The 14,399-nt window shown below is 48.8% G+C and overlaps 1 protein-coding gene across 1 annotated transcript in view; it reads right to left on the bottom strand.

Moving 5' to 3' along the window:
- Nucleotides 1–1,228, bottom strand: part of rab2a (RAB2A, member RAS oncogene family) — a 29,468-nt gene extending 28,240 nt beyond the window's left edge. Inside the window, exon 1 of the mRNA XM_069173233.1 lies at nt 1,024–1,228. Coding sequence (XP_069029334.1) covers nt 1,024–1,069 — 46 coding nt within the window. The 5' untranslated portion in view covers nt 1,070–1,228. The remainder of the gene's footprint in view (nt 1–1,023) is intronic.
- Nucleotides 1,229–14,399: the final 13,171 nt, after the last annotated feature.

Genomic DNA, 14,399 nt, shown 5'->3' with positions numbered 1-14,399 from the left:
CAATCATCTGATCACATAAAACAACCAACATATAGAGTCTCTCCCCAATATATTGATGAACTCCCACTGTAATACATCTATCAGAATTTAATCCTCTAACCTGATGATGATTAATTGGTGCTTTCTTGGCAGAGAACAACTATTGGCCTCCTGGTTGTATATCTGAGGAAGGTCTTTGGTTTGCTTCCCAGAGGTAAACGATCCCATCACATTTCTCAATCCAGCTCAGATGACTGCTGTTTTAACCCTGTTTGCTTTTCTGACTGCTGCTCCATCTCTGTAACCCAACAGCATCAGAAACGCACCTGCTGGCTCACTGAGCTCAAAGACCAGGGCCCTCCTCAGCATCTCCTTATCCCGGGCTTTCCATTCAGCTGGCTACTGAATCTAAAATATACAACAATCTGAGACAGACAAAACACAAAGATGAAAACCCCTCAACGACTCCAACCACTGAGCAGAGATGTGGAGAGAAAGTAGAGCTCCTCTACGCCATCTCAGGGACGAGTGGAGGCTTTAGCTTGTGGTCCTGGCCTTCAACAGTGAGAACCCGAGCTCATGTTGACTGTGTGGTTTCTAATGCATACTGTAACAAAAACACGTCCCTACTATTTCATTTATCTTATGTTTAAAGATCCAGCGGCGCATTAATCTGCTGTCGTGACAGTTGTTTGCTAAATATCCAGTGGAGCCGCTAATGCTAGGCTAGCACCCCCACCCTCGACGCAAACGGACCAAAGGCCTCCGTCCTCGGCCTGCCGGCGTCAGCAGCTCCGCTGCGGGAGGACAGGAGCAGCTCGGGTCCAGGTGCCTGCACTGTCAATGTGTTTTAAATACTATACAAGTATGTTTCGAGTGAGACCGTGGGCTGCCGTCCCTCCCTGCGTCCCTCCCTGTGTCCCCGTGTCCCTGCTGGTCCACGTCACTGGACTGTCCAACACTGCGGAAATACACCGCGAGCTAACAGCTAAGAGCTAGCTGAATGCTAACTAGCAGTCTAGCTGGCACTTTGCTGCAGCTTACCCGTGTCTCCAATGATGATGTATTTGAAGAGGTACGCATACGCCATGGCCCCTGGGTTTGTGCAGTCAGCTGTCTCGACCGTTACACTTTCGTAAAACCAACCGCGAACCGTGTGGAGAAAAAAAAAGTAGCTGACAAGCCTGTTAGCCTGTTTTTCTCTGTCGTTGCTCAGGAAGGAACAATAAACAGCCAGAGCCTCGGTGACGTCACACGCTCCGCCCTCGCCACGCTACAAAATGATGTGTTCAGGGTCCGCTCGGAAACTTGAGATGTGTTTCTTTACTCCGCTTCCTTTTGAAATAAGAGAGTTGGTGTGCACTTTTTTTTTTTTATACGTAGGCCAATACTTGGAGATACTATTATTTATATTATAATATAAAGAAAACATCATCCTCATATAGCCCTCAAAATATTGACAAATTGTTACAACACAGGTCGGTCTACGGTCACTGTGGCGGCCTGTAGTGGCTGCATTGTTGACCACAGGTTACACTTACACTCCCCATTTCACGGACAGAACATAAATGAGGAAAGTCATCCCTTTTTTCCCCTGATTTTTAAAAACAACTCTTTTACTGTGTCTTACATCACAGGCTGCTGTGTGTTACATGTGTGAGGGTTCAGGCAAATCGTTTTTAGGAGGCTAAATTGTTTTGGCTGGCCACATGCAAACTGTGCCCAGATCATAAAGTCAAAGTCTGTAATTCAACTCTTGGTCAGCCAGAGATTGATGTCTCTACAGTGGAGAACTACTAGAGTGTGACAATGTCCTGCCATCATGTGTTTTATTCTGAATATAGTTCACATCCTGTTTAGTAACCATGGTGACATTGGAAAAGTTGTATCTTTTCTACAAAGAGTTAGTGGGGGATACAACATCTATCAGACTGTATTTTCAGGCAAAAATTGGTTATGGTGATGTCCTACCATCATGTACTTTAAAAAAAAAAAAAAAAAAAAAAAAATTATATGAAAATACAGGCTGATAGAATTTGTATCCCCCTCTAACTTTTTTGTAGGAAATATGAAACAACTTCATATTCACCAGGGTTATTAGACATGATTTGAAGAACCTACAAAATAAAACGCGGGATGGTTGGGTATCATCTGTGCACTACAGCTGGTTATAAAGAAGTTTAAAACCAGCTCCAATTGCAGCAGATGCTGCGTACACACCGATGCTTCCGTATTAATAACCTATTGATCTCATATATAATCATTTATCAGTCAGAGGGACCAAACCAGTACTATAAATCCCAAATATGAAGATACTGGTAAATATCTGAGTAGAAGAATGGTTGGTGAATGAAGTCCTTTCATGAATATGTTTGTAGGCCATCAGAGAAAAATGAAAACCAAAGCTGATCTGAAACAATATAAAATAATTCGTTTTTTTAAGTGCAGTCATTAGTTTGAGTCTTTCTGCCCGTCAGGTATTTTGTTTCTTCCCCGTGTAAATGTCCCCCCCCCCCAGAGCTCCCGTCTCTCTGTCTCACTAAACGGCTGCAGAACCTTCTGGAGATGTTCAACAACTCCACTTCAGGTTTTCACCCCAGAGACAAACAAAGCTGCACATTTTGGACAATTTACAAAATGTTAACAAGGTGGTTTGTGACTCAGGTCTACTGCAGTGTGACTTCACCATTCGACTCCTTGTTCCCGCTTCACCTCCTGCCACATGGACGCCCTGTTCTACTGCATCACATGTTTATATCACTACTTACATTAAAACAAGCCAATAAAGAAGGAACAAGTTAGTCATCAGGTTTGTTCGATAAATTCAACCAAATATCTCAAAACATTACAACACAAAGTAATAATTGGTAGTTAATAAATGTGTAAAACAAACAAGAGCAATAAATCAATAAAGTAGAAACATTAAAGAAAACTAAAAATTAAATCAATAAATCAAATAATAAAAACAAAAATGCAACACATTTAAAATTCAAAGAAATCATACAGAAAAATGTCAACTATGTACAGTAATATGTTGGACTGAAGACAAGCGGATCATCTCAGTGGTGTCTTCACTGCGTCGGAGTGGCCGGAGCTCAAACTGATGTTTCAGACTGCTCCATCTCCTCCTGGGGGAAGGCGGGGGGAGGGGGGGTTGTTCCGAGGTATCAAAATATTCAGTTCCATCGGTATTGGAAGGACAACATGTTTTTATTTAGTTCCTATTATTAAGCAGGTTTTGACAGTAAAGGGCTGATGACTCTCTTTCTAAGAACAACATCTGGACTGCAGCTCATCCAGCGACTACTCATGGGGACGATTTTATTTGCTGGATGATTCACACTAACAGGGACATTGTTCCTGTAGAGATGCATCACTCCTTTTGATCCTGAACATGTTTCAACTGAAGACAGTCCTGATGTGAACTTTAAATCTCTTCCTCCATGTTCTCAGTCCAATAAACTGCAGTAGAAGGAGATTCTTGTGAGCTTATGACCTCGTGGCTGGACAGACTTGAGTGACCTCTCCGGAGGACAACCATGAGGTAGGACAGACTTGAGTAACCGCTCCGGAGGACCGCCATGAGTCAGGACAGACTTGAGTGACCGCTGCGGAGGATGGCCATGAGGCAGGACAGAGTTGAAGAACCTCTCCGGAGGACGACCACAAAGCAGGACAGACTTGAGGAATCTATCTGGAAGGCGACCTCGAGGCAGTACGGACTTGAGTGATCCCTCCGGAGGACGACAGTGTGGCAGAAAAGGGAGTCGACCACGAAGGCCGAGATTCACTGGGAGGACGGCAGAAAGCCAATGACGTATATTCATTTGGAGGCCAGTAGGGGAGCGTTGGCTAAGGCAGGACCCCTCTGGGCGTAGAGCAGGAGGTCGTTGGCAAAGGCGGGACCCTTTCGGCCGCAGAGAAGGGAAGCGTCGGCGGCGAAGGTAGAACCCTTCCGGGCGCTGAGCTGGAGGACGTTGGCGGCGAAGGCAGGACCCCTTTGGCAGCATAGCAGGAGACCGTCGGCGGCGAAGGTGGAATCGCTCCGGACCCCAAGCTGGAGGTGTGCTGACAACCCAGCCGGAGGCAGGAGCAGGAGGTGCGGCATCGACCTAGCCGGAAGCAGGAACTGGAGGCGTGGCATCGACCCAGCCAAAGACTGAGGCAGGAGGCGTGGCATCTGGCTCTCTTGCCGGGGTTGATGACATTGATTCGGAAGCCAATGGAGAGGCTGGAGAGGCTGGAGATACTGAGGCTGACTTAGGCAGTGATGCAATTAAGTCTGAAGCTGCTTGACACAGGTACTGCGGCAGAGCAGCGGTGTCAAGACTGGGCCACCCCTGTGAACCACGGGGGTTTCCCAAAAACCCCTCTAGGCATTTCCTTGGTTTGGTCATGTTATTCAAAGTCTTACAAACAGAGGGTATAGCAGTCAGCCAGGACCGGTCTGTCACTACGGACTCCATCAATCTGAGACCTAACAAGTGCTAGTCAAAGTCAGGTTTCAGAACATCAGAATAAAATGATTCCAGAGCAGACCTCACCACCATGAGGTCGTATGCGAAATAAGTCTCAGGGGATGGAGAGCGTGGCGGAGCTTGTTGGCCGGACATTGAGGCATTAATTGAGGCAGTAGCAGGGGGCGTGGCGTCGACCCAGCCGGAGGCAGGAACGGGAGGGACGGCATCATCGATCTGGCCAAAAGAGAGTCTGTGGTGGTTGCCGGGGCCGAAGACTCTGTTGGGGCTGAAGACTCTGTCTCAGAGGTTGAGTCCTCAAAGACTGAGGCTAGGTATGTTGCAGGACCAGGACAGGAGCCGGCAGAGTGGCAGGACCGGTGAACCCGATGTCACCTCCTCCTGGGGGGTTCCCAGAAGGCCAGGCGGGTTCCTTCAAAACCTGTTTTGGGTTCAACTGGGTAAGCTCCGGCGGGCCTGATTGGAACAGAGTAATGGTCTTAAGACCCGAGTCTGTGGCTGCTGGGTCGGTCCATTACGTTATGTGGTGCGGCAGGACTGGACCCAAATGCAGACACAGAATCGAGTTCAGGTACAGAACAGTCTTTATTTATGGTGGAGGATGAATCTGTGGCAGGCTAGCAGGTTCAATAGAGTGTGTGGTCTCCCGAGGTCCGAAACAGGGCAGCAGGCAGGATAGAGTGTGTGGTTTCCCAACACGGCCAAAAGCTAGTGGCCCGGCGTTGGTGACTCATCCGGAGACAGGAACAGGAGGAGAGTCCGTAGCGGCTGCGGGGGCTAGAGAGTGTGGCGGCTGCCATGGTTAGAGAGTCAGACAGAAGAGTGACAAGAGAACTGAGAAACAAACAAACATACGGCAACTACCTCACAAATAATATGAAATCATTATTTGAGGAAAACTCCTGTAGTGTGAGATGAAAAATTACACAAATGTGAGATTTGGGCCTGAAGAACATCCTATTGATTGAAATGCTGCAGCAAATATTAAAGATCCCCTTGAGAGCTGCATTAAGACCAAATTAATGTTACATTTTTATGTTTTTTCCACAAAACAAAATCCTTAAAATTACATCTACTGCATCGCACTCATTATAAATCACAGAGTCTGCACATATGCAGATAAAATGTATGTCTACAGTTTAATAGGTGGACACCAGATGTCTCGTACTTCACTGTGAAGTCCAATCTAACTGGATATGTATTGCAGATATCCATCATTGAATCATTCCCTGTCAAACAGCTTTTCAGACATCCACTGCGACATTCCTCCTCGGACAAATGGCGCCCCTTCTGACATTTATATGTGTGACATTTCTCGATAAAGTTATCTGCAATAACGACAAGTGTGACTCCAGTGTCTGATATCTTCGATTTCATTCTGATGAGTTATAATTCCAGATCGAGATATCTCCAATCGGAGACCTCTTTAACTTTCATTCTGCCCAGCTGAAATGTAATTACAGAATAAGGTTTTCTGTCGAGCATTTACTGGTTCCAGCTTTACACAGGACAGGATTCGCTGTTCTTTTTTGTGTTTCACATTACTCTCTTTGGATTTTGGACTATTAGTCAGACAGGGGAATGACAAAACACATGAGGAGAGGCGATCGGGGAAAAACAAAGGTAAAACACACTAGGGTCAGACAGAGAGCCTAACAGTACCCCCCCCCCCCCCTTCAACGGGAGCCTCTTGGCGAACCGCCAGGCTTGTTGGGGTTTTGACGATGGAAGCTATGGACCATGTCAGGGTGACTAGGGTCAGACAGAGATCCTAACAATAGAATACAAACCAACAGTATATAAAGCACTTAAATTAAGCACAACCTTTAAAGATGCTGTAAAGTAGAAATGAAAATGAGTTTTAAGTTTATCACACCACAGAAGTATTGGTTGTTCGCAGTTATCGGAGCATTTTCCTCTGAACTCTGCTCGGCTACGAGCTCAATAGAAGCTAATTAGAACGTTAGCTACCATTTCATGAGAATACCGTTATTCTACACCGAGTAAAATCACGTTAGGGGTTTGCACCGCGGACTAAATATTGCAGAGTTACTGTGGAAAAGTTATTTAGTACAATTATAACAAGCACACAGAACTTACACTGAGTGGTGAACTGCTGGCGGCAGCAGACGGTGCCGGTGCGACCGGGAGATGAACGGCCGGGAGGGTGAAGCTCGGTTCGGCTCCGCGCTGCAGGAGAACCGGTGCGTCCGTGAACTCCATCCGTCTCCGGTGGAAGTTAGTGAAACTATTCGTCATGAAATGATCCCTGCAGACGCGGCTGTTGGTGTTAATCCTAACGTCTCCTTTAGCTCTTCATGAAATCAATCCACCTCTTTTTCCTTTCTTCATCAGTAGGACATTTAAACAGCGATGCAGCGCTGCTTTGGAGGTTCTTGCTTCCAGGAAAGATTCCTTGGGGATGGAGGGAGACGTCCTGTAGCAGCTAGCTGATGTACAATAACAATCTGACTACAGCAGGAGTAGAACTGAAGTCCAGTGGGATGACCTCTTATGTAAATGAGCTCCAGGCTTTTATAGCGTTTCACTGTGTGAGAGGAGGAGCCATGCAGAAGGTTATATAAACCGTCTGTGATCTGACGTAGTTGGTTGTTGTGACGTAGATAGGTTGTTGTGACGTAGATAGGTTAGCTTTTAGCCCCGCCTGAAAAAACCTGAGCTGAAGATGGATAAGAAACTGTCCAACGGTCTAACTCCACATTTCAGTGCGACAAAGTTTTCAAACTTTGCACATGCTTTCAGCAACTCATTTTACACGTATATAATGTACTGAGAAGCAAATCTTGGAATTTGCTTTGCAGCACCTTTAATAAGTACAGCAGTGAAATACAACTTTTTTGCAGCAGTAATAATATTCCTGCAGAAAGACTCTTTTTACTTTGGATACTGTAGTAGTGGGGCATGGTTTGGCTCAGCTGCGGGAGGGACTGTTTGGGGGATTGATTCAGGTAATGGTGCCTGGAAGAGGTTTAATTAGCATAGCTGCAGTGAATCTCCCAACATAAAAGAACCTAGTAGGACACCGGACGGCTCTCACTCCTGGGGACACGGAGCAGCAGGCTGGCTGTGGACAGGACGTGTGGCATGTGCTCGAATGCCCGGCAGGAGAGCACAAGTGAACTAAGAGGTTGTTTGTGTTGAATAAACACATTGACCAACTCTACTGTGGCTGGTTGTTGTGCGTTCGGACTGGAAGAACCCTTGGTGACGGCAAGTTGTCTGTCACACTGGCACCCAAAGTGGGGCCCGGCAGACAGCACATGGACTTGGCGGTCATCGCCCTGGGGCAGATGCTGAGGGAGATTGTGGCCAGGCAGCAGGACCACGCCGAGGTCAACAGCGGGATCCTGGTGGCGTTTCAGGCCCAGGCAGAGAGGCAAGCTGAGGCACTCGAGCCTCTTCGACATTGGCAGGGGTGCACCTACATAAGATGACTGCAGCAGACGATGCACAGTCATTCATCAGCATGTTCAAGGTAATGGTGGAGGGTGTGGCTGGCCAGCGGCAGAGCGGGCAGCCCTGGGGCTTCCACAGGCAGCCAGAAACAGCTACGCTGACGTGAGGAAAGTCATCCTGGACCAGCTGGGCCTTTCACCAGAGGAGCATCGACAGCGGTTTCGCGAGGCCAGGCTGGAGCCCGAGGACTGGCCCTTCGCCCATGCCCAGTGGCTCAGGGACGCCGCGGCCAGATGGTTGCAACCCAGGGAGCTCGGTGGGGGAGCAGGTCTTACTAGAGAAGGTGGTGATGGAACAGTTTGTGGAGGGGCTGCCGGTCAAAACATCAGCGTGGGTACGCTGCCACTGTCCCGCGTCACTGGCGACCGCCATCATTTGGTGGGGTGGACCTCGCTGTCCACCCCAGCGGTCGGGAAGCCAGTGGGCGCCCGCTGGCTCCTGCCCCTCGGAGAAGGTCACAACGACAGCTCCCGGCTCGGCCGCTACCATCTCCGCGGTCTCACCCTCTTCCTCCGGTCGTGTCTCCACAGGTCCCAGCAGCTACAGGCACCCTTCCCAACCTACAGGGGGCCCCTCAGACATCAGAGCAGGAGTATTGGAGGTGTGGGCGGCCCGGGCACTGCCGGAAGGAGTGTCCACGCCTAGACGTAGGCCAGGTGATCCGGGTTGCTAGTCCTCCAACACCCTCCCCCGGTCCAGGGACGACATACTGCGTTCTGGTAAGGATCCAGGGGGGTGTACATCAGGCAATGGTGGATTCTGGCTGTACACAGTCTATGATTCACCAGAGCCTGGTTTGGTCTGGGGCATTAGTGGAGGCAATGTGGGTGTAAGTTAGGTGTGTGCATGGGGATGTTCACGATTATCCCATTGTGTCAATGGAAATTAGATACATGGGGGAAAAACATAGAGTAAAGGTTGCAGTTAGCTCCCACCTTACGCACCCCCTAATCTTGGGAACAGATTGGCCCGGGTTTCAGCAGTTAATGGGGCAGTGTGCAGGGGGTGTGTTCACGGCAGACAGGGTCATGTGATATGTGTGCTGTGCTCAGCGGTGACGCGAGGTTGTCCGACACTGCAGACGGGGAGGGGGAACCCTCCGAATTGCACTCCATGGAGGATTTTCCACTTGAGCAGTCTCGTGATGATACTCTACGCTTTGCCTTTGACCAAGTGATAAGAATTGATGGTCAGTTGGTGCACGCCGACGCAGCACAGTCATATCCGCACTTTTCAGTGAGTAGAGACCGACTGGGCACTGCAGGTTTCTTTACGACACTGGATTTAATCAAGGGCTACTGGCAGCTTCCTCTGTTGCCAGAGTCCAAGGAAAAAACGGCCTTCTCCACTCCGTTTGGATTATACCAATTCACCCCACTTCCCTTTGGGTTGTTCCTTGCCCAAGCAAATTTCCAATACCTCATGGACCGGGTGCTGCGTCCACATGCTGCATATGCTGCTGCCTACCTGGATGATGTTATCATCCACAGCACCACCTGGGTGGAGCATGTGCAGCGGGTGGGCGCGGTGCTGGAGTCCCTGAGGCAGGTTGGGCTCACCGCAGACCCAGGGAAGTGTGCAGTTGGATGGAGGGAGGTACGGTATCTGGGGTACCACTCGGGTGGCGGGCAAGTGCGCCCTCAGGTGGACAAGACGGCAGCTATCGCAGCCTGCCCAAGACTAAAAAAGAGGTGAGGCAGTTTTGGGGGCTGGCGGGTTATTACAGACGGTTCATCCTGAACTTTGCGGATCTGACCAGTCCCTTGACCGACCTGACCCGGAAAGGTGCCTCAGATCTGGTCCAGTGGATGGAGCAGTGCCAGTTGGTGTTTGAGAGGGTAATACAGGCTCTCTGTGGGGAACCACTCCTCCACACACCTAGCTTCTCTTTTCCCTTTACCCGAACAGAGGGCTGGGGGCCATTTTGTCTCAGCAGGTATGGGGGGTTGACCGCCCTGTTTTGTACATCAGCCGGAAGCTATCGTAGAGGGAGGCCAGGTACAGCACAGTGGAGAAGGAGTGCCTGGCCATCCAGTGGGTGGTCGACTTCCTACACCCTCCTGGGACGCTCTGTTTGGACCATGATCCGCTCCAGTGGCTCCACCGCATGCTCCAGCGCCTCAGCTTGCCTCTCTGCTTGGGCATGACGCGCTGCCGGGAACCCACTGTTGGCCTTGCCATGGTCCTGCTGCATGGCAGCCATCTCCCCCAGCATCTGCCCCAGGGCGATGACCGCCAAGTCCATGTGCTGTCCGTCCGTCTTCATGCCGGGCCCCACATTGGGCGCCAGTGTGACAGACATCTTGCCATCACCAAGGGTTCTTCCGGCCCGAACGCAGAACAACCAGCCACAGTATAGTTTGTCAACGTGTTTATTCCACACAACCAATATCTTGCATCCCTTGTGCTCTCCTGCCGGCCATTCAAGCACGTTCCACACGTTCTGTCCGCAGCCAGCCTGCTGCTCAGTGTTCCCAGGAGTGAGCCCCGTCCGGTGACCTCTTAGAGCTTTTATGTGGAGAGACAATCAGTGATTCACTGCAGCTATGCTAATTAAGCCTGTTCCAGGCACCTTCCCTGAACCACTCCCCCAATCAGTCCCTCCTGCAGCTGCGCCAAACCATGCCCCACTACCACAATATTACAGGAGTGAACAATAAGTCACAAACGAAGCAAATGAAAACATAAACATAACAAAATGTTGATATTCATTCATTCATCCACTGATGCAGTTTCCAGTACAAGTCTTTAATCAGCAGCAGTCAGTGAACTCTTTCTGTCTCCGTCAGTTCTCGACACAAAGTCTTCGTCTGAGTGAAATGCGGTCCGATGATGACGAAGGAGACTCACATTGTTTACCAGGAAGTGGGCTGGAGAGTGTGTTTGTAACGGAGTGCATTTACTCAAGTATTTACTTATTATAACTGACTGTGAAAGTATTTTATTCAGACTTTATGTTTCTACTCCACTACATTTTAATTTCCACTACAGATACTCTTGTTGTCACTGTTGACTTTACAGATGAAATGTTACAGACAACAGTTATCCCTTTTTTCCTGATTTTCAAATACAACCGTTTTTTATTTTGCATCACATGCTGTTGTGTGTCTATTAGAGTCTGTTTCTGCAGATTAAACTACCCAGCAGCATTTACAGTAATTAAAGTGCATCACATGTTGTAGAGCTCAGTGGTGTTTTTTTAATTTATTTATTATTTGCTATAAATTCAGGACAAATTTAAATTCTCCAAGGCTGATGTGGTGGTCAATTTCAGGAGACAGGTCACAGATGAGGATGGAGTCAAAGATTAATTCAGAAGACTTCTTTATTGGACATGCAGCATGGTGAGAAGTTCACAGCTTGCTGGGCTGCAAAGTTCTCCAACTTCTTGAGAAAAACGTAAAGCCTTCATACATTCCCGTCACATAGTCATGGGGTGGAACGTACTTTTCACAATCAGTCATGCCCCTATCATAGGTAGAATTGTTGTGCCCCAGGTGTCACCTGACTAAGCATAGGTCTACACATGGGTCAGCTGACTTGCCGTATGTCCATACATTTAACAAACACCCATTGTTGTGATAACAATACATCACACAAAACAACTATCATTCACTCCAAGAACAGACAATAGTCCATCGATAAGTACAGATCACATGTATGCAGGCTGCCTTTAGTTCTGCTTTAAGAAACCCACCATTCGTGTCATGTGATCAAACAGAGTTCCTTTATGAACAGCAATATGAGGTCTACATTGTCAGTTTCACAATCACGCATATAGTGTCGTGACAGGGTGGAAATATATACTAATAAGTTTGCTGATACTGATCACAAGTTCCTATGATATTACATATAATGTTATCAATCCTAATATACATACACAGGAGATATAACCTACCTCCACACTGACAAAGTTAACGACTGCTAGTTTCTATTTACATGTCATTTACTAAGACAGTTTGGACCTTTGGAAGAGAGAAATAAAGTTTAGTGCTGACTGAGACAGTCCGGTCTTATTGGTCCATGTGACATGCATCTTCCTACCACCGGTGGGTTTTCCCAGCATGAATGACTATAGTCGGCTGAAGTCGGGTTTCCAAGGTGTTTATTCCACCACAAACATACATTGCATTCATACACACTTTCTGTGTCCTTTGTCTGTCTCGCAGCCACCCTGCTACTCCATGTCCTCCCTCGTGTCTGGTGTCCTGCTGCTCCCTTTTATCAAACCAGAGAGGGACAATCAGGGATCAGTTTCAGCTGGGGCCAATTAAGTCTCTCCACAGTCCCTCCTGCAGCTGAGCCAACCCCCCCCCGCCACCACAGTCCAATATATCTGGAACCTTTCAATATCTTTTAAATCTTTCGTTTTTCATAAAGATACGAGTTTCCAAAAAGGCACACGGTCCTCTTAAGTATCTTGGAAAGCTCTTGGCAGAACGACAGTGATTCTGATCACTTTCATTTTGTCTTCCTGAACTTGGCCTCGAGTTCTGGATTTCCCTGCAGATCGATGAGTTCAGTTTCAACACACAGGAAGTCTTAAGTGCATCGGAGGAGGTCTGCAAACATTTGGAAAGTGCCACTGAGTGTGTTGAAGTCTGCAGCTTCTCAGCAGGTCGACTCTGTTATGAGGTGGGACAGGATAGGACCCAAATACAGACATAGAATCGAGTTCCGGTACAGAACAGACTTTATTTTCTGGTGGAGGATGAGACCGAAGCAGGCAGGCAATCTGGATAGAGTGTGTGGTCTCCCGAGGTCCGACACAGGGCACCAGGCTGGATAGAGGTGGAGCGGGGTGCGGGTGAGTGGACGTAGCAGATCGTATGGACCGACCACCCAGGACTGCAGGAACCAGAGTTGATATAGTGTCGGGAGGTGATTAGTGGGATGAAGAACCGGTGTGTCAACCTGCAGGTGGTGATCAGCTGGATTGTCCACAGCTGTGCAGGCTGATCATGGGAGGTGTCTGGAGGCGGGCAGAGGAGGACAGAACAAAACACCAAGCACATGGCAAACAACAACAAACAGGGAAATGACAGAACACATCAGGAGAGGAGATCGGGGAACAAAAGGTGAACACACAGGGTCAGACAGGGATCCTGACAGACACATTTCTCTCCACTGAAGGCTGAGTCCTCCTCCTCTTTGTAAAGCTCTGCTCTCATGTCGCCTCTCCTTCTTCCAGGATGTTCCTGCGCTCCAGTTGGGGCTGGACCTGCATCTTCATGGGCTCCTTCGTCTTCCTCCTCTGTCTCTGCTGCCTGCTGCTGGCAGAGGAAATGGCCGTGTTCTGTCTCTTAGCTTACTTCCCTCAGTTCCCCACCCAGCTGCTGGGGGGGTGCGCTGGGCTGTCTGAGTTGGAGGGGGCTGTATCAGGTCTGGTACCGTCGGGGGCCCGGCTGATTCTGCCCCTGGAGGCCCGGTCTGGGAGTACTGAACACCAAGACCAAGATCACCGACGCAGAGGACGCACAGCTGAGCCGTGATCACTGCAGTTAACTGGAAAAAAACACACACACATCCAACATTGGAGGGCTAAAACTACAATGAATTCAATCCCGGACAGACGAGAGGACGAAGTGGGCTTTTATGCCAAATAGCTCACAAAGAGTCTCACAAATCACAAACAGCATCTCCCTTAGACTCTTGATCAGGACAAAGTTCCCTAAAAACCTCTCCATCTGTGAAACAGGTGAGCAACCTCAGAGGACGGATCCCTCTTCTTCGATTCACAAAGAAACATGGCAGGTCTACAGGTGTTTGCCAGGATTTTCTCTCTAGAACATCTTCAACACTGTCATCATCAGCTTGCACAACTGCAATACGCTCCACAGGTGTGGTAGTCATAATTAAGTATTTATTTTTCCCATCGTTGGACGCGTGTCAGAAGGGAACGATCTGGAGTACAGGGAGGTTGTCACTGACTTCATGGACTGGTGTGATCTCAATTACCTCTGGATTAACGCCAGCAAGATGAGGGAGATGGTGATTGATTTCCTCAGGAAGGAAACACCAACTACACTGGTGAACATCCAGGGACTGGACATTGACATTGTGGACACTTATAAATTCCTGGGTGTTCACCGTGGGGGTGGACGCGCCCACCGTCTCCTGGACCACTGACTACCTGGCAGGCAGACCACAGTTTGTCCGTCTGGGCGGTGTGCTGTCTGATACGGTGGTCAGTGGTATTGGAGCTCCTCAGGGAACTGTTCTGTCCCCCTTCCTGTTCACCTTCTACACAACTGACTTCCAGTACAACTCAGAAGTTCTCTGATGACTCTGCAGTGGTAGGATGTATAAGGGATGGACGGGAGGATGAGTACAGGGCAGTAGTGGAGGACTTTGTGGACTGGGCGGGAAGGAATCACCTGCTCCTGAACGTGGCCAAGACCAGAGAGATGGTGGTCGACTTCAGGAGGAAGACGACGGCTCCACAACCGCTGAGAGTTCTGGGAG

Source organism: Embiotoca jacksoni, unplaced genomic scaffold (assembly GCF_022577435.1).
Source record: "Embiotoca jacksoni isolate LCO1_2020_lvr unplaced genomic scaffold, fEmbJac1.0.p SCAF_59, whole genome shotgun sequence".
NCBI classification, from domain to species: Eukaryota; Metazoa; Chordata; class Actinopteri; family Embiotocidae; genus Embiotoca; species Embiotoca jacksoni.
Note: the sequence above shows the minus strand (reverse complement) of the source record. Positions and strands in the feature narration are given on the sequence as shown.